The sequence below is a fragment of the Culex quinquefasciatus genome, chromosome 2 (genome assembly GCF_015732765.1).
Source record: "Culex quinquefasciatus strain JHB chromosome 2, VPISU_Cqui_1.0_pri_paternal, whole genome shotgun sequence".
Classification (NCBI taxonomy): domain Eukaryota; kingdom Metazoa; phylum Arthropoda; class Insecta; order Diptera; family Culicidae; genus Culex; species Culex quinquefasciatus.
In genome coordinates, this window is record NC_051862.1 from 18729507 (window position 1) to 18754346 (window position 24840).

At 41.1% G+C, this 24840-nt stretch overlaps 3 protein-coding genes across 4 annotated transcripts in view; 1 reads left to right on the forward strand and 2 right to left on the reverse strand.

Annotated features, from left to right (window-relative positions):
• Positions 1-9568, reverse strand: part of LOC6037683 (transcription termination factor 2) — a 29202-nt gene extending 19634 nt beyond the window's left edge. Inside the window, exons 1-3 of the mRNA XM_038252319.1 lie at positions 9355-9568; positions 9223-9279; positions 622-3566 (exon numbers count right to left, since the gene is read on the reverse strand). Coding sequence (XP_038108247.1) covers positions 622-3566; positions 9223-9279; positions 9355-9403 — 3051 coding nt within the window. The 5' untranslated portion in view covers positions 9404-9568. The remainder of the gene's footprint in view (positions 1-621; positions 3567-9222; positions 9280-9354) is intronic.
• Positions 9569-9688: 120 nt separating this feature from the next.
• On the forward strand, positions 9689-17773 carry LOC6037685 (T-cell immunomodulatory protein). Of its 2 annotated transcripts, XM_038251619.1 has the most exons (3): positions 9689-11219; positions 17060-17531; positions 17604-17773. In XM_038251619.1, the coding sequence occupies exons 1-2, from the start codon at positions 9854-9856 to the stop codon at positions 17494-17496; spliced, it is 1803 nt and encodes a 600-aa protein (XP_038107547.1). In that variant the 5' UTR covers positions 9689-9853; the 3' UTR covers positions 17497-17531; positions 17604-17773. The 2 variants fall into 2 exon arrangements, with proteins under 2 accessions (XP_038107547.1, XP_001847571.2); XM_001847519.2 differs by having other exon boundaries at positions 17060-17768.
• Positions 17542-23956, reverse strand: LOC6037686 (neuralized-like protein 4). Its single transcript, XM_038251618.1, has 5 exons — positions 23686-23956; positions 20034-23614; positions 19868-19972; positions 18749-19602; positions 17542-18692 (listed from the first exon to the last, which is right to left on the reverse strand). The coding sequence occupies exons 1-5, from the start codon at positions 23839-23841 to the stop codon at positions 18346-18348; spliced, it is 5043 nt and encodes a 1680-aa protein (XP_038107546.1). The 5' UTR covers positions 23842-23956; the 3' UTR covers positions 17542-18345.
• Between the last annotated feature and the right edge of the window lie 884 nt (positions 23957-24840).

The following is a 24840-nucleotide window of genomic DNA, read 5'->3' on the forward strand; positions in this document are numbered from 1 at the left end:
TTGCTGGGGCTGGGCGAGATAGGACGCCATCTATTTTTAGACGATGACTCAGCACTTTTTCACTCTTGCACTTCAAAAAACCAGATGGTAGCACGATGTAACGCCACGTCCCAATGCACAGGGAATAGCTTCAAATGCCACTTTCGACTTGGTCACATGCTCTCAGGATAAATGCGAACTGAAGATTGGGCTATATGATCGGTAACGATCTCTAGATGGGTCAAAAATAAACGAGATTTCCCCTCAATCTCGCTCATCTCCACGTCCTCGGATCGATCCCTCGTGCTCGTGTGGCATGGCATTGGGGGATTGGTTTGGGAAATGAGAGGGGGCAACTGCTCGAATAATTCGTCAAAAACTGTATCGCTCAAACAACAGCGCTACGGAAGACGATCGTTCGGCAGGCTGTATATCGAGAAATTAAAAGTGAGAGTGTGTGCGTGCAACATGGAGTTAAACTTTTCAAAGTGCCCTGGTAATCTTAACAGCAATTAAACAGCAATTTTAACTCCTCTTTTAATTTCTCGATAGATACTTTAAGGCCTGTTACCATATAAGTAATGCGTTACAACCCCCAATCGAATGGAGCAAATTTCATAAAACAACTCAAATCGCACTCACCTTCGGTCCGGCGCCCTCCTTGTTAAACTCCACCACCAGATCGTTGCGCAGCTTGACCGGCACCGCCCCGGTCAGCGCCGTAAAGCGCACCCCCTTCACGCGCAACTGCTGCGCCACAATCTCCAGCATGCTGCTCCACTGGGACACGACCACGGCCTTATCGCTGGTTTTGAGCACCCGCTCGTCCAGCAGCCGGATGACGGCGCCAATTTTCGAGCTGACCCGATCCATGTCGAAGACCGGATTCGAGCGCATCATCACCTTGGAGGACGCCTTCGAGAGGGCCTCCGTGTTTTCCGGCAGTTGGTCGGAGATGTTGAGTTCGCGCAGGGCGCCGGTCGAGTCGTTGTTGGCGGCGTCGTCGGGATCGGTTAGCTTGAGGTTGTTTAGCTGGGCGAGCAGATCCAGCTCGGGGGCTTCTTCGTTGTTGCCGCTGACGTCGTGGAAGTTTCCTTCGTCGTCGTCGAGCATTTTGTGGATGAGACCAGGGTGGCAGCAGATTTGTCGCAAGCGGAGGAGGAGAACCAGAATCTCGTGCTGCTTGACGTCGTCCTTGGTGTGGAGCTGCTTGAGCTTTTGGTGGACGCGATCGAACGCGCCGTTGGGTTGGCGGTTCTGGGCGTAGGTTGCTTGGCTTCCGGCGTAGCCGTAGTGGTTGGCGTTTTCTTTTTCGGTACGCTGGTGCAGGAACTGGGAGAAGAGGGTTCGAGAGTAGAGCAGGACGCGCTGGTAAACGTTCATTTCGTCCTTGGAGAGTTGCACCTCGATGAGTTCGATGTTCTTCTCCGGTAGGCATTGGATGGCGCCTTTTTCCTTCAGTTGTTGCTTGGTTCTTCGCAGCATTAGCGACTTCATGATCGTGTTGAGCCGAACCATTCCGCCGGCGGTTTTGTTGTCGATCCACTTCTTCCAGTGGTTCAGATCGTCGAACGGCGTACAGCGGAGGAACTTGAGCAGCGCGTAAATGTCCATTTCCTTGTTTTGGATTGGGGTTCCCGTGAGGGCCCAGCGATAACGACCCTTTAGCGCACAGCAGCCCACCGAAACGGCCGTTTTGTGGTTACGGATTGTGTGCGCTTCGTCCAGGATGATTCGTTCCCAGTTGACGCCGAAGAGACCTCCACGATCGCCTTTCCCCTCGCGTGCGACAATGTTGTAGGTCGTGATGACCACGTCGTACTTGGCGAGATGTCGCGATTTGGCGTCACGATTGGTGCCGTGATACACGCTGACCGCCATGCTGTTCCTCGCGACCCGGGTCGTAATTTCTCCCTCCCATTGGCGCATCAACGAGGCCGGACAGACGACCAGCGTTCCTCCAGCGTAATAATCTTTACGACCTTTCGCTTTCCAACCGGCGTTGTTGTCCTCCTCCTCGTCGGAGTCGCTCTCCTCAAGTTCTTTGTCCGGATCGTCCGTTTCGGCGGATTTCAGGATCAACGAAATCATGCTGAGCGTCTTGCCCAAGCCCATGTCGTCGGCCAGGATTCCTCCGCGAGGTTTCTGACTTTCGCGCCACATCATCCACGCAAGCGCGTGCAGTTGATGGTTCATCAGCTCAATCTTCAGCAGCTTTGGCGGTTCCGCGTAGGTGTCCTCCGTCGGACAGGTTTCTATCGATTTGTGCAGCGTCTCCAAACGGCCCATCGTCAGCGTTTTCTGGTTCTCGAACGTGGCCATTCCCTGCTTTCCGGTGTGCACCGGCACGATCTGATCCGCGGCCTTCTTGATGTCATCCCACGAGATGTTGATCACCTTGTCATCGTCCTTGACCGATTTTACGCTGGCATTCGCGCTGGTCAACGAATTGTTCGTGCTTTCGAAACTCTGCCGAATTTCGTTCCGAAGACTCTTCGATTCCTGCACTTCCAGCCCGTTCAACTCCTTCGCCAATCCCGCAAGCTCCTCCTTCGCCTTAACAATCCGCTTCATCAAATTGACGCCCTTGTCCGGCAGGCTGTTCTTTGCCAGCATCAGCTTCTCCATCGTGGCCAACGATTGCTGCGAATCGGCCAGCTTCCGTTGCTTAGATTCGTAAAAGCTCTGCGAAACCTGCTGCTTGGCGAACGCCGCCCGAATCGTCGACTGCACCAACGTCGTCGGCTTGTCCGGCTTTTCATCATCACTGGACAGCGTCACAACCTCCGCCGTCTTCTCTATCAATGCAATGCTCGAAGTATCATCGCTCTTCAGATCGGACGTGTGCTGCTCGGAAGAGTTCAACGCCGTCGAAGACAGCTTGTTCCCGATCGACTGACGCACGCTGGTCGACAGTCGACCTCCAATCGACAAATTGCCCAGCTCATCCTTCAACTCCTCCTCGGAAACAGCCGTCGATGACAACTTCGTGCTGATCGAGTCCCGTCTACTAGTGTCCTTAACATCATCCGAAACGACCGTTGAAGACAGCTTCGAACTAATCGACTCGCGCTTATTCCCCTCCGCATCGAAACTTCTCATCGGCAAACTCTCGTCAAACGAATCCTCCCGCTCGCCTTGCTGCTCATCCTCCTCATCCGAAACCAGCACGTTCCGCTTGCCACCGGTCTTCTTCCGCTGCATAATAATCTCATCGTCCTCATCCGACGTCATGTCCTCCGGCCGAATCCCCGATATCGACATCCGCGTCCGCGGTGACAACGCCCTCGCGTCCATCGACCGTTCCTCGTCGTCCGTCTCACTCCCGGACGCATCCGAACCAGCTTCGCTCTCGCTGGAGCTGCGCACCTTTACCGACACCTTCACCGGACCAGGCTTTATCTCCACCTCGTACTCGTCGGAGGAAGACTCGTTGGCGACGGTTTCGGCCTCGGATTTGCTCGAACTGCTGCTGCTGCTCGAGCGCTTCGGATGGAACGACATGCGGCGGCTTTGGCGCTTCTTGAGCCGTTCGCGCAGCATTCGCTCTTCTTCCTCTTCCTCTTCGACGTGCTCGTCGTCATCGGCTGTGGGGAGAAAATTCAATAGAAAATTAAAGGAATGATTGGAATTTGTATGGAGGGTGGTCCGTAGATGTACATGAACGGGATCAATTTTGTTTGTAAGATCTCGCTGAAACAAGAAAAAAAACTGAATTTTCAATGTCAAGCCTTATTTTCCAAATTTTAAAACTAAAAGTATAACAAAAAGCTTTACACATCAGTAAAAATATGCTACTTAAAAAAGCAAAATATCAATTAATTTATGCAAATACTATTTTTTATCTTGTGTTCCCAAATTTCCAAATTTGTATTAATGGAAAATTTTGATTGTAATCAAGTATTATTTTTTGCTCCCTTATTATTTTTTCTATGTTGTAAGGGTGGGGCAAAAACATTTTTAAAAATGGCATCTTTTACGACAGTTTCTGTTTTTTTTTTTTGGTTTATTTTGAATATTAAAAAAATCAAGTTCAATATAACATAATTTTTGAAATATACATTTATATTTTTCATGTTTAAAATTATTTAACAAGTTAAAAATTTTATTGAATATATACAAATTTAAAATATGAAAAAAAAGATTTTCTTAATTGTTGAGAAATTTTCGAGAATATTTGCAACGGCCTAAATGCTTAAAAAAAAATCTGAAATAAGTAGTCTTTATGATTAAAAAAAATATAATTATTTTAATTATTCTTGATTTTTTTTCATAATTTCAAGAAAACTTTTTTTAGCATTACGTTTTTATAGCTTTTTTTTAACCTCCGGAACAAAAAAAAAACATTTTTAATGTTTAGAACCATACAATTTTTTTCGTTTCGTTTCGTTTTCGTTTTACGGAGCAAGGTGGGGGACGCGGCCTCAAGTCAGTCCAAGTCCGGTTTCTTGTGGAAAATAGGGTAGTGGCCGAACTAGTATTGCATACCAAATGAACACCACCGGAAGATATAGAGGATCAGGAGGGGGAAGGTGAAAGAAAATTAGTGTAGATGTGAGTAGTAAGAACTTGGATGACTTAAGCAGTTACGTTAATCTATGTTTAACACTGAATAAAGGAAATCTGAAATTATGATTCAAAGTAAAAAGGCCCGGAAGAAATTGAATTATTAGTTAATTAAATAAGAAAATGTAAATAATCGGAGATTTATACAAAGGACACCTATGATGTATTTCAAATTTAAAGGAAATTTAAAAAAAAAAACTGGAAACCGAAAGATGAAAACTAACTTGTCTATGGAATATAAATCTAGATGCATTTTTTTCTGGGCCCCGTCCTGTCGCGTCCGTCAGTAGTCTTATCGTACATTACAACTAGAAGCAGATGTGCAAATGAAATAGTACACTTCGACCAGCTTAACCATTGATTAAAGTCCAATCTATTATTTACGGAAAACAAACATTTATCAACAACCTAAACTAAACTTTCTGAAAGAAACTTGAATCTCAAACTCCCAAATGCCAAACATTCCTTTAACAACTTGTTTTTAACCCAATAAACATAACTGAACAGTTCATACTTTACAAGTTGAACACTCGTTGTTAAGACGACTATTTCCGTAGTAACAGTTCAATAGGGCGAATCTGCATTTGTAAACAAGCAGTCTATCCCCCTCTTACTTGACGTGAACTGTCACTTGAGCGAAAGGGATATACTGTCTGTCCACAAATGCAGACCCGCTCCATTGAACTGTTATTACGGATTTCGTGCCTTCCATTTCATTAGGGCACAGAAGCTCTGCAAACAAGAGTGTATCCCTATCATAAATTATGTAAACTGTCATTTGAGTGAGAGAGATGCCTCCCTGTTCACAAAACCCATGTGTCCCTTTGAAATGTTAGGCACCATTTGATCGTCAAAACTCCAGTAGATCCTCGATTCACAACAATGGTCGATACAACCATAATCCGAAAACCGTTAGTTCAACAGATTAACGAATTTTGTCAGATATCATTTCATTACTGATTGATCGAGACTCTATGGATTTTTTTACTATTCCGAATGGTTAGCATACCACATAAATTGAAATCAGAGATTCTGAAAGCATTACTTAACTTACTTACACACAGATGGAGTCTGGAACTATTAAACAACCTAAAGTTACAAAAAACTAACTATTCTGAGTGCCTTGCAACAAAACTAATTTATCAAAATACCAAATCCTTACCTAACACCCACTTTGAAAAAAAAACGAAAAAAATCACAATGCCTAGAAGAGGCCTCTCTTACTGTTTTGTGTAAGCGTTGCTGTGCTTTATGAATTTCTACCTAAGCTAACGACGTATCAAAAAGATTAAAACCTGTTCAAAGCAGATTTTACAAACAAGAATATTGAGATGCAAATAAAAAAAATCAATATCTTGCAATTTTACATAGTACAATAGTTGTGATTTCTATCAACACAAGTATATAAATATAAAATAAATGTGTATATCAACATCGGAAACCATCTTTGCAAATAGCCCTGAAACGACGGCAACGTGTGGCTCCATCTCCAGGGAAGAACCATACAATTTTTTTTAAATAAAAAAACCGATTGTGTCACGTTCCCCAGAAAACCATTCCCAAGAAATCAATTCCCCAGAATGAACCGTTCCCCAGAAAACCATTCCCCAGAATGTACCGTTCCCCAGAAATATTTATCGTGGTGATTATAATTAAAATTTTCCAAATTTTCCAAATTTCCAAAATATCCAAACTATCCAAAATTTCCAAAATTTTCAAAATTTCCAAAATTAACTAAATTTCCAAAATTTCTAAAATTTCCAAAATATCCAAAATTTCCAAATTTTCCACAACTTCCAAAATTTCCAAATTTTCCAAAATTTCCAAAATTTCCAAAATTCCCAAAATTTCCAAAATTTTCAAAATTTCCAAAATTTTCAAAATTTTCAAAATTTCCAAAATTTTCAAAATTTTCTAAATTTTCAAAATTTCAAAAATTTCCAAAATTTCCAAAATTTAAAAAAAAATAAAAAAATCAAAATTTCCATAATTTTAAGTTTTCAAAAAAATAAAATTCATAATCTTTGATTTTTTTTTTTAGTTTTAAAATTTCTTTTCTCTTTAATTTTGATTTTTGAATTCCAAACTTTTTGATTTTTTTTGAGAATTTTGAAAATGTTTTTAATTTGACTTTTTGACTTACCGTTGACAAATTATGATATTTAGATCGAAAAATCTCGAACGTGATGCGAGAAATAAAGATTGAAATATTACGCTCGAGTGCAATAATCACCACGTTAACTTGTGTCAGCAGTTATTACAAGGCTAGAAAGCTTTCCCTTCTTTAAAGAAAGAAAAACTTTACCGACTGATACAAGTTGAATTTTACCTTTAAAAGGGAGGAGGAGAGTTTTTCCTTCTTTAAGGAAGGGAAAAATTTATAGCCTTGTTATTATAACTGCTGACACGGGTTTAATTTTCCCTTCTTTAAGTAAGGGAAAAAATACTTGACCACTTACACAACTTTTTAAATTTGTTATCACTAGTCAAGAGAGTTTTTCCTTATGGAAACAAGAAAGAATACAAGAAAAAAAACTTTAAAGCGAAAATTCAACTTCTGTTAGCAGATATCACAAGTCAAGACAGTTTTCCCTTCTTTAAAGAAGGTGAAATTCAACTTGTGTCAGGAGACCTTAAAAGAAGGAAAAATTAGTCAGTTATTGTAAGTCAAGATAGTTTCTTCATTCAAAAGTGATAAATTAAATTTTGTCACCTTAAATCAAATTTAGAAAATTTAAATCATCATGCCAAAGGTCCAATATTTCAAATGGAATTATACCAATGACACCCATAATCATATGTTAATTTTAACAAACATTTTTCTTCTTTGCAAAATAAAAATAGCATTCACGGAAAACAAGAAATAAAAAGAAACTGCAATTTATTCGGCATTTGTATAACAAATTTAACATGACTGAAAAAGAAGGGTAAATTTCTTAGAATAATAGAACGAGTCATAAGCCGAATTAACATTTTCTGTTATTTTCTCAAGAATTGTTGTCAAAAACAAAAGGAAAATTTCTTGGCATGGATAAAATAACCTTGTCTAATTTTTATATTTTCTAAGAAATTTCAAACAAACTAATATTTGAAACTACTTTGATTTTTCGAGAAAGAAACTTTTCTGGGGAATGGTTTTCTGGGAAATGGTACATTCTGGGGAATGGTTTTCTGGGGAACGGTTTTCTGGGGAATGGTTTTCGGGAGAATGGTTTTCTGGAGAACGTGACACAATCAAAAAAACCCTTTTTTGAATTTAATTCTTTGAATTATCTGAGTTTAGACCTTACGAATTTTGAATATTTTTTTAAAAGAATTTTAACATACTTTAAAAAATTGCACAATATCATTTTATAAATATGAAAAAAATGTTTTACAAGTTAAGTATATATTACAAATTTTTAAAATGTTACTATGTACTAGAATTTAAACTTCTAAATTAGATTTTTATATTTATTTATAAAAAATCAAAATTTTAGAAATGTACCAGTTTTTAAAATTCTAAAATCTTTGAATAAAAATTATTCAGAAACTTAGTATTTTATAACATTCAAGATGTAAAAAAAATCTGAATGTCTTGAAATGTTTTAAAAGTCTGGAAATTTAAGAATTGTTGAGAATAATGAAATGTTTGATGATTTTTTATTTTGAGTATCTATAAAATTTTAAATACTTTTGGAATTCTTCAAAATTTAAAGAATTTCATTTTTTTTCTTGAGTAAGAATAAACATTTTTTTGCAATTTTAAGAGAATTTAGAATTTTTAGTATGTTTCATTTTATTACAAACATTACAAATTCATAAAATAAATATCTTCTGATTTAACATTTCAAGAATAAGAAAAATATAGACCATTAATAATTGTTTAACTTTGAAGAATTGTTAGAGTTTTATAAATTTAACACAATTAAGAATGAAAAAATCTTTAGAAATTTTAAATATTCAAGAATTTAAAAAAAATGTTTTAAAGATTCTGAAATTTGTATAACTAAAAAAAATATTAAGGGTTTGGGGTAATTGGCTACGATATCCTGTTAGTCATACTTTTTACCAGGGCAAAGAGGTAAATTTTAGAACTTTTGGAATGCTAAAGATTTTTTATGTTATTTATTTTTTTAAAGTTAAAAAAATTTGAAACATTCTGAATTTTTAGGATGTTTCAAAATTTTCGGAATTTCCACAATGTTTATAATATAGATTTTTTTAAAATTTTGGAATTTTAAAGGTGTCAGAATTTTGGATTTTATATGTTTTTTTTATGAATTCTTAAAAAAAAAAACAAATTTTTTTTTACAAGGTGAAACCCCTTCCGCTTACAAGGTAAAACCCGTAACCGCAGGGCCACGGAAGCTCGGCGAAAATTTGTAGAGTTTGAAGGTACTATATACATATGAAACGCAATAGCTTATAGGACCTTTTAAAAAAAAAACCTAGTTTTGTAGAATTTTGATAAGTATTAAAATTAATGCAAAAAAAAATAAAATTCGAAGTTAAAACTTTTGTTGCAATCATCAAAAAAAATGTATAGAATCGTTATCTGAAACATCGAAACACAAATCAAAAAAAAATCTGATCCTTTTGTCTGTGACACATACAAAACCTCAAAAACACGCTGAAATTGCTGTTGAAAAATGCAGAAAAAACTATATTTCCAAAAATGATACTTTTGTGACTTACTCTCTTCGATAATAATCGATTCCGGTTCCTGGACGCTGCTATTTACGGAGGCATATTCTGTAACGTCGCAGAAAAATATTTTTTTTAGTAAATTTTGTCAATTTGCACAATATTGACGGTTGTCAAACTCACCCTCCTCGTCCGATGTGTTTCCAACAAAGATATCCTCCGAATCCGACATTATACGCAACTTGTCCCGATGAAACTTTAACCAAACACGTCCACTTTACACTTCAAAATCGTATAAAATCTAAACTTTTCACAAAATCCACCAAAAAAGTCCACAAACTTTCAACGACTGCTTCGTTGCCCGCGGTCCTGTTGTTTCGCGAAAGAAAGCGCAATTTTTTTTGAAAAGAAACGGCATCGGCGAAATTACCGACAGTGACATTTGACGTTTCGGTACATTTGTACACGGCCATCTGCTTCGAATCAGTAAACACGAGTTTAAAATCGGTATGCTTTGTTTTGCGTGTAGTGAATCATAACAAAAGAAGAAAGTCGCAGGAAAAAGCTGGTGATTGTGTGAAAATAGTGGAAAATTTTGGGCTTTTCCGGGGAAAATTATGCCCGTTTGATTGGGACGTGTCGGAGAACCGTGCCGGACGCGACCGTTTCTGCGCGCGTCAAGATGCAGTTCCAGTTTGTGTGGGCAATGGCCCAGCTGCTGGTGTTTTGCGCCGGATCTCGGCCGGACAACAATTTTGACATTACGGATCTGGTGTTTGGGGGCAAGCTGGCGGACACAATTCCGGCGGCGTACGGGGACTTTAACTCGGACGAGCTGTTTGACGTGTTTGTGCTGCGGGACAATTTCAAGACGGTGCAGATTCTGTTTGGCAGTGACGATAAGCCACTGCTGCAGGAAGGGCCAAAGTGCGAGTTTAAAAAGTTTCACATCACCGGAGTTGTTCCGGGGGATTTCGATGGGGACGCGTACATGGACGTGATGTTTACGGTGCGTCGCGAAGGGGAAAAGGACGAACAGGGAGTTTATATCAACTGGGGCGGCTCGGAGTACATGAATTGCACCAAAGAGGACGAAGAACCGTTAATTGTGATGCGAGGCCAGCCGCTGGCGCTGGATTACGATAAGGACTTTATCATCGATCTGTTTGGGATGGACGCGCACGGTGAGCGACGGTTCTGGATCTTCAAGAAGCCCCAGGACGGTCACCGGAAACCTCCGGATGCAATCGGAATGAAAAAGGCCAAGGGAGGAGAGCTGCGAGTTCCGCACTCCCACGCCATCATTGATCTGAACAAGGATTTCACCGCGGACCTGGTGCTGGCCACGATGGGTGGCTTCGAGATCTGGCACGGCACCGAAGACGAAGAAGCGTTCGTCTACAGCCACGAAATCCCACTCATCGTCGGCAACTACGACGCCCACATCGGTCAGGCCATCTTCCTCGACGTTGAACTCGACGGAAGTCTCCTAATGGTGGTCCCTCTCTGCTTCGATGCCAAATGCCACAACTCAACCATCTTTGTGCACCACGGAAATCACTTCCATGACCTGCACATCGACTTCAAAGACGACCACAACGACGTCTGGGGCTTCGTAACGCCGGAACACGACAACTGGGCCAACCAGGTCATCTCCCTGCGCGGCGGAGACTTCAACCTGGACGGTTACCCCGACCTTCTAGCAACCCTCTCAAAAACCCCCGGCCAAACCCAAACCTTCCTCCTGGAAAACGTCCCCTGCGAGAAACTAGCCTGCACTCACATGAAGCGAACCTTCGCCATCCGCTGGAAGGCCCTGGCGCCCTTTGCCAACGGCACCCTGATGGGGTCGTTTTACGATTTTTACAACGACGGCGTGTTGGACGTGATTTTGGTGGAAAAGACGGCCAACAGTACGCGACCGGTGGCGTTCCGGAACTCGCTCGATTACGACGCGAACTTTGTGAAGGTGATTGTGCTGACTGGGCTGTCCAACAGGACCGGGCCGAAGAAGCGAACGCCGCTCGGGAGGAAGAAGAGAACGTACGGTAAGTCGGTCATCAGGAAATTTTTCTGTGAGTTTAGATTCAGTAATCATATTTAATTAACTTTTAAAAAATAAACTCAGCAGGACAAGCTTATTTGTGGAAACCAATTCAACTTCTGATTCGATTGCTTTTAAAAACATACTTCTATCTTTTGAAGCAGTCCATAAAAAAGCAGCCTAAGCCAATTTTTTAAGGTGTTGACAATGTTTTCAAAATTTATTCAATTGTATTTTCAAAATTTTTGTGATAAATTCCTGAATTCTTAAATTCTTAAATTCTTAAATTCTTAATTTCTTAAATTCTTAAATTCTTAAATTTTTAAATTCCTATATTCTTATATTCTTGTATTCTTAAATTCTTAAATTCTTAATTTCTTAAATTCTTAAATTCTTAAATTCTAAAATTATTAAATTCTTAAATTCTTAAATTCCTAAATTCTTAAATTCTTAAATTCTTAAATTCTTAAATTCTTAAATTCTTAAATTCTTAAATTCTTAAATTCTTAAATTCTTAAATTCTTAAATTCTTAAATTCTTAAATTCTTAAATTCTTAAATTCTTAAATCTTAAATTCTTAAATTCTTAAATTCTTAAATTCTTAAATTCTTAAATTCTTAAATTCTTAAATTCTTAAATTCTTAAATTCTTAAATTCTTAAATTCTTAAATTCTTAAATTCTTAAATTCTTAAATTCTTAAATTCTTAAATTCTTAAATTCTTAAATTCTTAAATTCTTAAATTCTTAAATTCTTAAATTCTTAAATTCTTAAATTCTTAAATTCTTAAATTCTTAAATTCTTAAATTCTTAAATTCTTAAATTCTTAAATTCTTAAATTCTTAAATTCTTAAATTCTTAAATTCTTAAATTCTTAAATTCTTAAATTCTTAAATTCTTAAATTCTTAAATTTAAATTCTTAAATTCTTAAATTCTTAAATTCTTAAATTCTTAAATTCTTAAATTCTTAAATTCTTAAATTCTTAAATTCTTAAATTCTTAAATTCTTAAATTCTTAAATTCTTAAATTCTTAAATTCTTAAATTCTTAAATTCTTAAATTCTTAAATTCTTAAATTCTTAAATTCTTAAATTCTTAAATTCTTAAATTCTTAAATTCTTAAATTCTTAAATTCTTAAATTCTTAAATTCTTAAATTCTTAAATTCTTAAATTCTTAAATTCTTAAATTCTTAAATTCTTGAATTCTTAAATTCTTAAATTCTTATATTCTTATATTCTTATATTCTTAAATTCTTAAATTCTTAAATTCTTAAATTCTTAAATTCTTATATTCTTATATTCTTAAATTCTTTAATTTTAAAATTCTTGAATTCTTTAATTCCTAAAATTTTTAATTCTTAAAAAAAATCTGAAAATTCGAAATTATAATGTTATATTCTAAAAATCATAATAATAGTAATATCATGAAATTAGATAATTTGTCGCATTTTGGTGTTGTATTTGGTAGAGATCCAAATTTTGTGAAAAATAATATTTTTAGATTAAATTATCCGGATAATGCCTGATTATTTATGAACATTTTATTTTACTTTCATTGTAATAGGCAAAAAAAAATAAAAAAGTATTAAAATTGAAATTACGAGTCATGGTTTCAACATTTTAATGAAAAAAGTGTTTTAAAATGCATTATACACCTGTCCAGTTGTTTTGCTATCATTAGTTTCCAAAATATCTAAGTATTAACAAAAATTTTATTTTCTGCTCAAAATAAATTTTGAAAAATATTTGCAACGGCCTAACTTGGGACCATCCATAAACCACGTGAACACTTTAGGGGAGGGGGGTATGGTGATTGTCCACGATCCATACAAAAAAGATTTTTTATATATGGACAATTGTCCACAGATTCCCAAAAAAGTGTCCACGTGGTTTATGGATGGTCCCCTTGTTGAATTTTGATTTTTTTTTCTTCCGATTTTTTTTTTAATTTTTCGTTTATGGTTTTTTAATGATTGTGTTTTTGAGTTTTTATGCTTCTGGATTTTTGAGTTTCTAAATTTTAATAAAAATACATTTTAGATAACAGGAAATTGGATACTTTGTAGCATTTTTGTAACACGTATCAGGTTAGCGATCCAAATTTTGTGAAAAATAATATTTTCGTGATTTGATTATCCAGATAATGCTTCATTCATTTTTTCTAATCCCTAATCCCTTTACCTCTGAAATTTTATAAATTCAATACCTATCGAGAAATTAAAAGTGAGAGTGTGTGCAACATGGAGTTAAACTTTCTATGAAGTTGCTGTGAAGGTTACCATGACACTTTGAAAAGTTTAACTCCATGTTGCACGCACACACTCTCACTTTTAATTTCTCGATTTTTAATTACTGAATTTTTCAACTTTTTTTAACTTTGAAATGCAATTTTTTTCTAATAATTTTTTTTTATTTTTCATTTTTCAACTTTTTTATTTCTATTTTTTAAGTTGAAAATTCATTTTTTTTTATTTTCATATTTTTATTACTTTTTAACACTACGAAATTTTCAAATTTTCTTTTTAAATTAATTTATACATTTTTGAATTTTGATTTTTATAATTTCGATATTTTTTTAATTTTTAGTTTAGGATTTTTTAATGTTTGTGTTTTTGAGTTATTAAGATTTTTGAGTTCCTATATTTTTGTTTTTAATATTTCTTGTTTAAATTTAAAAAAAAATACATCTTAGATAACAGGACCTTTATACCCCCCCCATGTTCGCATAAATGTCCCGTATGCAAAAACTGCTGAGCTGAGAAAAACGCATTTGAAGTTTGTCCCACACATAAGGTTACGTGTTAAGTTTTCGCGAAAAAACTGGATTTCCTCCTGATTTCTAGAACAAAGTACTGGATATTGTAAACTTTTCTGAAAGATCTCACGATTTTGGACCAAACTGCATCAATTACACAAAAATGATGAAAATGCATATGGGACATTTTTGCGATCATAAACAGTATAGTTTGTAGTATATTTCCAATTTTGTAAAAAAAAAAAATCTAGACTTGCTTTGCTTTATTAATTTTTTTGTGATCCCCAGATTTTTTAATAAAAAAATTTCTAAAGCTCTGGAATTTAAAACTGTATTTTTACTACTGATTTTTTTTTAATTTTGTTAAACTTTTTTTAATACCACATTTTTTTTTGTTTTTGCATTTTTTTTTTTTGCATTTCGCAGTTTTTTAATGCTTAAAATTTCCGTATTTTTTAATTGTAAGATTTTCAATGTCTTTTTTTATTTTTTTATCAACTAAATTTAAAAAAAATCGAACTTAGATTTTTTTTAATACAGATTTTTGATAAATTTTTAAGTTTTTTTTTATGTTTTTGAAGTTTCTAGATTTTGAGTTTCTAAAATGTGTGTGTTTTTGCCTTTCTTACTAAAGAAAGGTATAGTGTTTGCTTTTGGCACCGACGCCAAATCAAGCTTCGTTCCCAAATCATTTCTCGAGAAATATTCATTCGAAAAATCTGCAAAAAATCATGGACGATCGATTTTCGACGCCCGATCGATTGACAATGACAGAATTCGTCTACCTCCAATATCCGAATTTTGGCGCTTAATTTACTGTAGAGCACGCGTGACGTCCGTGTGTGGTAAAAAGTGCTCAATTTTGTGGTAGGGGTTTCTCAGAGCCCACATTATGGATTTAAGCTCTCTTGGGCGCATTTGAAAGGGGATGTGCTGAACCTGAACCAGTTCCATACCAAATTTGAATTTATCCATTTTTATGGGGACTCGGAGTGTGTTTTCACCAAATCAGGCGGTTTTCAAATGAAAATTCGGTCGAAAATTGAAGTATTGAAATCGTTTATTTGTCCAAAAATTGCATTTTTCCAGCCCTACATCCTCCCAAATTTTCATCCATGTCGGTAATGTGGTTTTGATTTACAGCTTGTGGACTAATTCACTGTGAGGGGAAAAACCCTAAAAAGGTAAAAGCCAATTTTCACCAAATGCCAAAACTATTCCTTTGGCATTTTATCGAATTTTTTTTCTCCACATCATAATCTAGACCATACTCGATGTTCTGAAACAAATTTGACCTCATTTGGATTTACCGTTCAGATTTTAGAAAATTTCCATTTTTGCCTTTCTTACTAAAGAAAGGTATAGTGTTTGCTTTTGGCACCGACGCCAAATCAAGCTTCGTTCCCAAATCATTTCTCGAGAAATATTCATTCGAAAAATCTGCAAAAAATCATGGACGATCGATCGTCGCCTCGTCGACAAGTTGCCAAGTTGAGCTTCACATGCAGACGCGAGAAATGCTGGCGCGTGTAGAGTTTTGATACTAGATTACCCCCTTTTAGTGCAAGTTGCTTTATCGATTGCTCGTTCATCACACATCGCCTATCATTATTTTCTATGCTAAGCTTCAGTGAACGCAAACTAGACGCAAGCAGCTATCTGTTCTGAAGCCTCATGCTCATTCTTTTGCCTTTCTTTTTTGTTTTGCTCATTCTCTGATCGAACTCTGAGCGAACGAATTTCTGGGAAGCGTTCAAGCTTCCCATGTGCCAGTGACAACGCACATCGCGGGTTTGGTTTTCTAGCTTCGGTAGGGGAACAGCATCTAATTCCAGCGTGCCTCTAATGTTGGCAGGTCAGAACATTGACATGCAATTAAAGCTAATTAAAAGCGTTTTCAACTGAAATCGAGTGATAAATAGCTCAATAAAAAGTGAGCAAGCAAGTTTCTACCAAAAGTTTTGCAAAATTAGTTGTTTAAATAGTGAAAATCAGCAAATTGGATGGAGTTAGGAGCGAGAGCTTAACCTGCCAAAGATACGAGAATTTCCCCTACTAGCCTTTTTGTGTATTAGTATTTTTGTTCATCGTACCAGCGCACCACGGTGGTTTATTCGGTACGTTTGCGTTTGTCGTAGTGAAGTCCCACCGAGCGCTCAGTCGTTGTATGCTTCCCAATCCCAAAAACGCCTAAATGCTTGCTTATTGAAAGCTCTCAATTTTGCCTAACGCCTAAATGACAGTTTAGTGAATTACAGTAGGCGTTTCAAAGCTTTTAAGAACATTTATGCGGCTTTACCGTTACATCGTTGTTTACAACACGGCAAATTCTCGGGTGTTGAAACACTTTCTGCCAGTCATTTTGTTACCACTTTAACGCTCTGGAGCAGGACGGAATTATTTTGTTTTCTCGTTAACTTATAATATTTTGAAAAGTGCAAAAAAAACACTCAGAGAATACGAACAATTTAGCGATATGCAGAAAACATTATGAACATCGCAAATTGTGAACTAAATCTCTGTCGCAAAAACAATGTGTTCTGATTTAAAAAATCGAAAATGCTTGTGTGCGAGCACAGCTTACAACCGGCCATGGCAAATGGGCAAAAACCAGCGCTTTTCAGTTATATGAAAAAATATGGTTGAGTTTCGAATTGTATTATGAATGGACCATTCTTTATATTGCTATTTCTTTGAAAAAAAAAATCAACTGCCGTTAACTTCCTTTTGTAAGAAAGGCTCTATCTCACCCCAGGTGGGATTAAATCGGGTTTTTTTTTAATTTTTATGTTTCGATTATTTGCATTTTTGAATATTAAAATTTTCGTTTTTTTTTGTTATGGCTTTTTGAGAAAAAATTGAGCTAGGGATCACATCGAAGAAAAGCATTGCAGTATGAAGTTTAAAAGGGCTGAAGAAAGTATCGATAGATCGAGAAACATTGTGATAGCGAAAGTCGACAACCAGATTGTCGGTATTGTGTACCATCGATGTGCCATCCGAACTACAATGCTATAGAATGGTCTTAGATAATCAAAAAATATTCTAAAACATTATTTGTAATATCTTAACATCTCTCCCCCCACAGGAACCAACCTGCCCGGTCCTCGCATCGAGTACAACACCACCACCCAGGACGGCGACCCGCAGCACGGCGCCTCCGCCCAGCTCCCCCAGTCCGCTTACTTCTCGCTCCATCTCCCGTACACCACCTTCGGCCTGGGTCGCACGCCCAACTTTGTCGACTCGCTCACCGTCGGCCTGTCGAACCACTCGCGCACCTGGACCCAACTCATCCCCAACTCCCAGATGATCGTCGTTCCGCGTCCGATCGACCAGACGGAAAAGTGGAAGGCGCAACTGTTCGTGACGCCGAGCAAGCTGATCCTGATGAGTGTGGTGGCGCTCGGGGGGATCTGTTTGGTGATTCTGTTGCTGATTTTGATCCTGTACGCGAAGGAAAAGCGCGAGGATCGCATCCAGAGATCGCTGGAGGCACATCGGTTCCACTTTGATGCGATGTAGAGGGGAGTTTCGAAGCAGGTGGAGACGAAGACGGGGTAAATATTCTGCGATATTTCTCTTTATTTATAGTTGATTCTATTCTTTATATATACGTGTGTGTGCTTTAGCTTCCTTCTTTTTGGAATAATTTATTATTGTTTTTTTAATCGATAATATTCGAATAGTGTACTGACCGAGCGCGACAAGTTTCATTTCATTCTCAAAATCTACTGATAATAACCAGAAAATAATAAAATAAACGAAAAAGACACAGTTCACAATGTTCCAGGAAAGAAAACGCCAAGCGAGAGTAATTATTTATGAGAAAGTCCCATTTTTAATCACTTGCTGCAGCTCGAAATGTATCCCAAATTTGCTTTTCTAACTTTAACGTGTTTGTTGACATTCATAAAACAACTGACAGCATCGAAAGTCGTTTAACGACTGAAGGAACAGATGGAAAATGAAATGCCAACAAATCACGTCATTTGGCAGCTGTTGTAAGAAAATTGCTTTATTACGGATTCCGGATATTTTTGGACCTGCTTCTGTTTCCCAGGTTAGGAACGGCTCAAAACAGCGTCTCTTTATCAAGTGAAAATCAGATCTCAAACAAAGGCCTTCCGGTCAGACACGGAGTTGGTGCAGAAACGGCTTGGAAATGCTTAGAGAAAGAGAATACATTCTAAGAAAAAGATTCCAGTATCTCTTCCGGAAGAGATCCAGCAACAAATTTGGATGGTTTGACGTTTGCGGAGAGTGACAATAAGCGAAGAAAATTGTTAGAACACAATTGTCAGTACGGAATTACACATATATCTTAAACAGTCAATACAATACTTTAAATACATTCAAATGCAGTCTCTCGTCTTAAGCCGGTGCCAGCAGCACCATCAATGCAGTCAGTACACAAGCGTCCGCCTCCTTCGTCGTCCAATGACGCAGCCCAGCACTTCCGGCACCGGAAGTGCTCGACCCGCCCTCTCCTCCAACACTGCCGGCCGCATCCGGAAACTCAATGCTGGACAGCGCCTGCGACCTCACGCGAACCTCAAAGGTGGCGCAAATTCGATAGCACACCCCGCTGGCCATGTATCGGTGGAACGACGAACGCTGCGAACGCTCGCTCGAATCCGGCTGCGACTGCAGCAAGATGTGCGTGCCGGGTACAAAGTTGTCCCCGACGGTGGTACCTTCCGGCAGGAATTGGCACGATTCTGAAAGGGCAAGATTATTAGTATTGAGAAATTCGTGGTTTCAAGAGATCCCTCACCAATCGGCAACGGTTGACCGTGATCCAGCACCGACCGTATCTTCTCCACCCGCGCATTGTAGTACGCCGTAGTCCAAACAGAATCGTCCCCAGTCATCCGGCCATCGCAAGAACTGTTCAGCGTTTGCTGGTTGATCTTGAACCGCACCCACCCGCTGACCATCGTGCCCTGCAGCGAAGGAGCGCAACCCTCGCAGAAGCACCCGAAGCTGTCCCCGGCAAAGAACACGTCCGGCAGCATCAGCGTCCGCTTGAAGCCCATCACCAGCTTCAGGTAGTCGCAGTCCTTGTTCTCGGCCACGCTCAGCACCGAAGCGGCCGACGAGATCGAGTTGGCGCGGGACAGCCGTACGACCGGATCCTCGGCGAACTCGACCACGTTGGCGCGACGACCGGTGGAAGTTCCCGTGGTAGTTGTAGATGCCACTGCTGACGACTCCGCCGGAGGTTGATGTTCCGGAGCCGTCGAGCAGCTGTTCTGCAGCGGCAACCCCAGCTTTGCCCGATTGTTGGCGATTGTGTTGCTGTCCTCTTCCGGCTCGGACTCGTTCAGTTGAATGCTGAAATCAATGTTGCTGTCCACGTCCTCCAGATAGTTGGGATCGGTGTTGCTCTCTTGGTTCGCCTGGCCAGCTGCACCGGAAGCTGCCGCCGTTACGGCAGCCGCAGAAGTGGCTGCCGCTCCAGTCGTGCTGCGGTAGTCTTCGAAGCCCTCGTCAAAGTTGACCGACTGGGACAGCTCGCCGCGGTTGCTGTCGAAGCTGCCCTGCAGCGCGTTGAAGCGATGCGTGCTCTGGCTTCGCTGGATGTTGAGATTCGTGGAATGTTGCAGCTGGAGCGAGTCGCGGAGGCAGCTGAAAATTGAAAATTGAGGTTGTCCAAATTTAACGTGTACGTTTGACGTTTGCTAACGGATCATGGAACGGATGGAAAGCGAAACTTAATTGTTGATCGAAATGTCAGTCAGTCAGTTTCCTCAATATTTGTTTACAAGCAAAACAGTGAAAATCAAGCGTTTGTGGGTAAGAAACGGTTTAATCCAGCGTTTATTCACCATTTGAAGCGGCTTAGTTAAATCCACGTGCCAGCGTGCGACTCTAAACAAAAAATATTACTCACCACGAGTTGGACAAATCCTGATTCCTGGCCTCGTTGGCGGTTCGATTCTTGATGGAAATGTTCATCAGCAGATTCTCGGACACGCTGTCCATTACGGAGCGGCTCCTGAAAACAGCGAAATCGATTAGTTCCAGCAAAACAACCCGACATCCCCGTTAAAACTCACATCGAAGACGACGTTCCCGGGTTCGAGGCCCCCGCCACGTCCGTTTCCTTCTCGTGCACCTCCAGGTCGGCCTTTTCGCACTGCGGCACGTTCTCCACCTCCAGCGCGGACGATCCTTCCGCGACTCCACCGACACCAAGCGGAACCGCTCCCGCGGGTAGTGCCAGCTCCTCGTTGATCGGACTGCCACCCTTGGCGTCCCCATTTACGATGCCAATCCGCTCGCAACGGCCGTAGATGTCAAACACCGGATAGATGTGGTGCGGCATCCCGATGGCCAGGTCGTCGAGCTGGGTTTGGCCGAAGGTGATGCCCAGGTTGCCGGCGTGGGTCAGCGTTAACGTGATGATGGTTCCCGGTTGGATCTGTTCGAAGATTTCCGCGTACTTGGACTGGGTTTTGTTGCCGTTGATGTTGATGTAGTCGTGGGTGGCGATCCAGCAGGGTCGTCGGAACAGGATGGCCGATGTTGGGAACGGGAACTGGTGCGTGGTGGGGCAAACTCCGAGTGCGCCTACTGCGATGGTTCCCTTCCACTTGGGGTTGACCTGCAGAATCTTGATGCTTACGCTGTGACCCTTACAGAGGGGTTTCGAGAGGCAGACCACGCCCTGGTGGTAGGATTGCATTCGTCCGGCGGATTTCTTGTCGTCGAGAAGTGTGATGTTCTTGCCGTGACATTCGGAGAACTCGAACGATAGCGAGTCGGAGTCGATGGATTCCAGCATGGAATCCTGCTTGTTGAGCGGATCGAGACCGAGCTCCAGTGAGTCCTGCAAGCGCAAGCTGCACGGTCTCAACGGAGACGAGGGGCCTTGCGAGGAGATGACCTGAACGGCCATCGTTGATCCGAGTAGTTCAACCACGGCGAAAATGTCTTCCGAAACGTTCTGGAAGCTGATGTTCATGTCTTCCGAGTTGAGCAGGATCTTCAGCGTGCGCGAAGCGGTTAGCTCGATCGCGATGCGATCGCCAACCCGTAGCCAATCCAGCGATGCCAGCGACTTCTGCAGCAGCGTAGAATTGTACCGAACCTCGTTTCCGCTGACGTACCAAACGTTCGCCGGGATGCGCTTCATGCTGATTGGGATGTTCTTGCGGACGTGTTCGTCCGAAAGGTTGAGATCGGTGACGCCAACTTTCAAGCTACCCGCGTACAGCGGGTTGATCTCGGTGATCTTAATCTCGAACGTCTCTCCGACCACGAGGGGTCGCTCGGAAAAGACCAAACAGTGCGACAGTGCTGTGTTGGTGCAACGTGAAGCCAGTGTCCAGTTCTGCATGAGTGTTACGTTGCCGGAGATGCACGACCAGCGATGTTTGGCCTCGAGTGCCGGTTGAATGACCGAGGTCGCTTGCAGGCTCTGCGAGTTTTCACTGATGGCGTATGGAGCTCGAATGTCCGGGAGCGGTGTGGTGATGCTGACCTGAGCGCACTGTCCGTACAGGTCGATCACCGCGTACAGGTTCGGAGCCTTGCACTCGTAGTACGGACCCTGATCGACACCGTTGATGAAGAAGTGGATGTTGTCGCCGTTGCGCATGACTCCGACACGCGAGCTCGCCGAGAGGGTGTCCAGGTCGAAGGGGAGATCGTTGCGGATGGTAACTCCGTTGCGCATCAGAGTCGTTCCGGAGATCATGATGGTGTCGTGTTCGAGATCAGTTGCGGTGCTTGGCAGGCTGAGCTCGTCCGGCCGGATTCCGGTTACGCCGATTTCTATTGAGCCGTTCCACTGGTCTACGACCGTTTCGAGGACGATCTCGAAGAGTTCGCGTTGTCTTAGCGGCCGATTGCTGAACACGATCGAGTCGTTGAACTCTGCTAGGGCTTTAGGGCGGCAAGCGGTGAGGCCTCCGTTTGAGATTCGGGCGTTCTTTCCGTGAACGGAGTGGAACTTTAGCTTGGGTTCACTGCTGAAGAGAGTGGTGTTTGAGATTGTTGAATTTCCGGTGTCCGGAGTGCCGCACTCGGACGTGTCTACGATGCTGGCCTGCGCCGCTTGTCCGTACAGATCGATTACGCCGTAGACCTTTTCTGGGACGTTGGACGCAGCCGGGCCTTGGTCAACTCCGTTGACCCAGAAGTGCAGCGTTCCGTCGTCCTTGCGAACGACTCCGACACGATCTCCAACCTGCAACCGGTCCAGATTTTGTCCGTACTGCTCGATCACGGTCATGCCGTTTTGCATCACGCCATTTCCGGTCATCATCCACGTCCCTGATCGGACGTTTGTCATGGTGAAGGGAAAGTCCAGCTCCTGTGGGCTGTGAGTTGTGACGCCCATCTCGATGGAGCCAGCCCACTTCGTGACAACCCGCTCCAATCTTACCTGAAACATCTCGTTTGGACGTAGATGTCTTCGCGTGAGCACGACGCCGTTGTTGAAGTCGTCCGAAGCGTTAGGCCTCAACGCCGTTCTACCACTGTGGGTCACCGACGCGTGCGATCCACACATTGGATGGAACAGCAGTCGGTCCGATTGGCTCAGGTCTATCTCCGGACTTGGCGGGATCAACTCCTGCTCGGTGACGGGCAAGCTCATCAGGTTGTTACGCCGAGTGACCAAGTTCTGCTGCTCCCGTTCGTCGCGATCTACGATCGTCACCTTGATCGTCATGCCGTACAGATCAATGACACCCCACAGCTGCTGGGAAACCCGCGTGGCCGCCACTCCTTGATCCCGCCCGTTGATGTAGTAGTGAAGATTCGCGTTCGACTTTCGCATCATTCCTACGCGATCACCTTCGCGCAGTTCGTCCAGATTGAACTCACCGTACTCGCGACGTGTGCCCTTTCCATTGGTCAGAATTCCACAACCTGACATCATGATGGTTCCGCTGCGCAGATTTGTCATAGTCGCTGGGAATTGCAACGCTGACGGGCAGTGCGTCGTAACGCCGACCTCGATCGAGCCAGACCACTTGTCAACCAGGCGATCAATGCGAATCTCAAACAGCTCGTTGTCCCGCAACGGTCGATGCGTCATCACGACTCCGTTGTTAAACTCATCTAAAGGTCGTCGCCTCTCGGCAGTTCTACAATTTGCACTCAGTTTCACCAGCGAACCACAGCGCGTATGAAATCTCAACTTATCGCTAGGATCGATCGCGTCCAGTACGGAACTAGACCCGGAAGGTCCTCCTCCGTTAGCCGTTGCGCTAACGGACATCTCCACCGACATGGCAATGTCGATGTTCTGCGAAATCTGTGTACTCTCGTTACCATACTCCAAGCTATCCGACGGACAAATCGAAACCTGGACGCACTTCCCATAAAGGTTCACCAACGCATAAACGTTCTTCGGAATGTCCACCGCTGAAACGCCTTGCGAATCTCCGTTCACAAAGAAAATCAACTCCCCCTGCGCCGTCCTCACAACCCCAACCCGATCACCCTCCCCAAGCTTGTCCAAATCGGACCCATAATACTCCATCAGCGAGAGACCATCCTTCAGCACCGAAATCCCCGACATCACCCACGTCCCATTTCTCAACTTGGTCGCACACGGTGGCAGCTCCGTCGTCTCCGGATTCACCGTCGTCACCCCAATCTCAATGCTACCACTCCAGGCGTGAATCTACCAACAAAGAAACCAGAGCCGCAATTAAATCAACTCCCAGACCAAAAAAAAATCAATAAACCACTCACCTTCTCATCGATCCGCACCTCGAACAGGACGTCATCCTTGAGCGGTTCCGAACTAAGCACCAGCCCGTGGTTGAACTCGCTAATGTTCCGCATCGCCGTCCGGTTGTTGTTGGCCAGCGTGATGCGCTTGCCGCACCGTCGGTGGAACGACGACATCTCCGGGTTCCGGCGCGACAATCCGGTTCACAGCACAGCAGAACAAGAGGGTTTGTTGTTCGATGCAAGTCTGGCAGGTTGGAAGTGAAAATTTTTGACAGCAACGTCGAACTGTCAGAGTTTGTTGTTGTTGGGTTTTGTTGTGTTGTATTTTTATGAATGGAACGTATCGATAACAACAAAACACGACAAAAACAGTTATTTTCACGCATGGCACTACTACATCGATATGGGTTCGTGTTGGTGAAGTCCAGTTATTTATGGCGGCTTTCTGTTATCAGCTGGCATGTTTTTGTTTTGTTTAATCCTGTCCTTTTCTTTTAAATCAAACTACAGAAAATCCGACTGTTGAATTTTTGAATATCTAGAGTTCTTTTTTTGAATAGGTCCTATAAACTTATGAAACACAATAGCTAGGCTTAGTGATTTTTCACGCTCGAAAATAACTAATTTCACGGGGACCTCGATTTCAAAACACTAAATTTCACGCAAATTTCGCGGAACGTGAAAAATGCTAAAATAACTCTGAAAATCTTTTGTTTTAATCACAGAAATTACTATTTATACTTCATTCAATAAACTAAATAAATCTTCACTAAATTTGAACCTGACACAAAAAAAAATTAGTAATTTTCAAAAATATGTCCACCTGGTCAATAGATGAGCTTTATTTAAATTTTAAAACAAAATGTCATTTAATGAACTACTTTTTTAATATTCGACTAATAAAGCAAAAACGTTTTCGCTGATTTGCTTCTGTTTTATCAGTTTACAGTTTATTGAATTTCATATCACAGCAAGATTCAACAATCTTGTCCAGCCAAAATGAGTAAAATAGTTTGAATTTTCTGCGACATTCAGCCCATTCAAAATAATTTTTAAGGATTTCATCTCTCTCTTCAAAAACTAAATTTAACATCAATAGGCAAAAAAATATAATTTGTAAATGAGAACAGAAAACAAATAACAGGTGGCATATTGAACTTTCACGGGAATTAT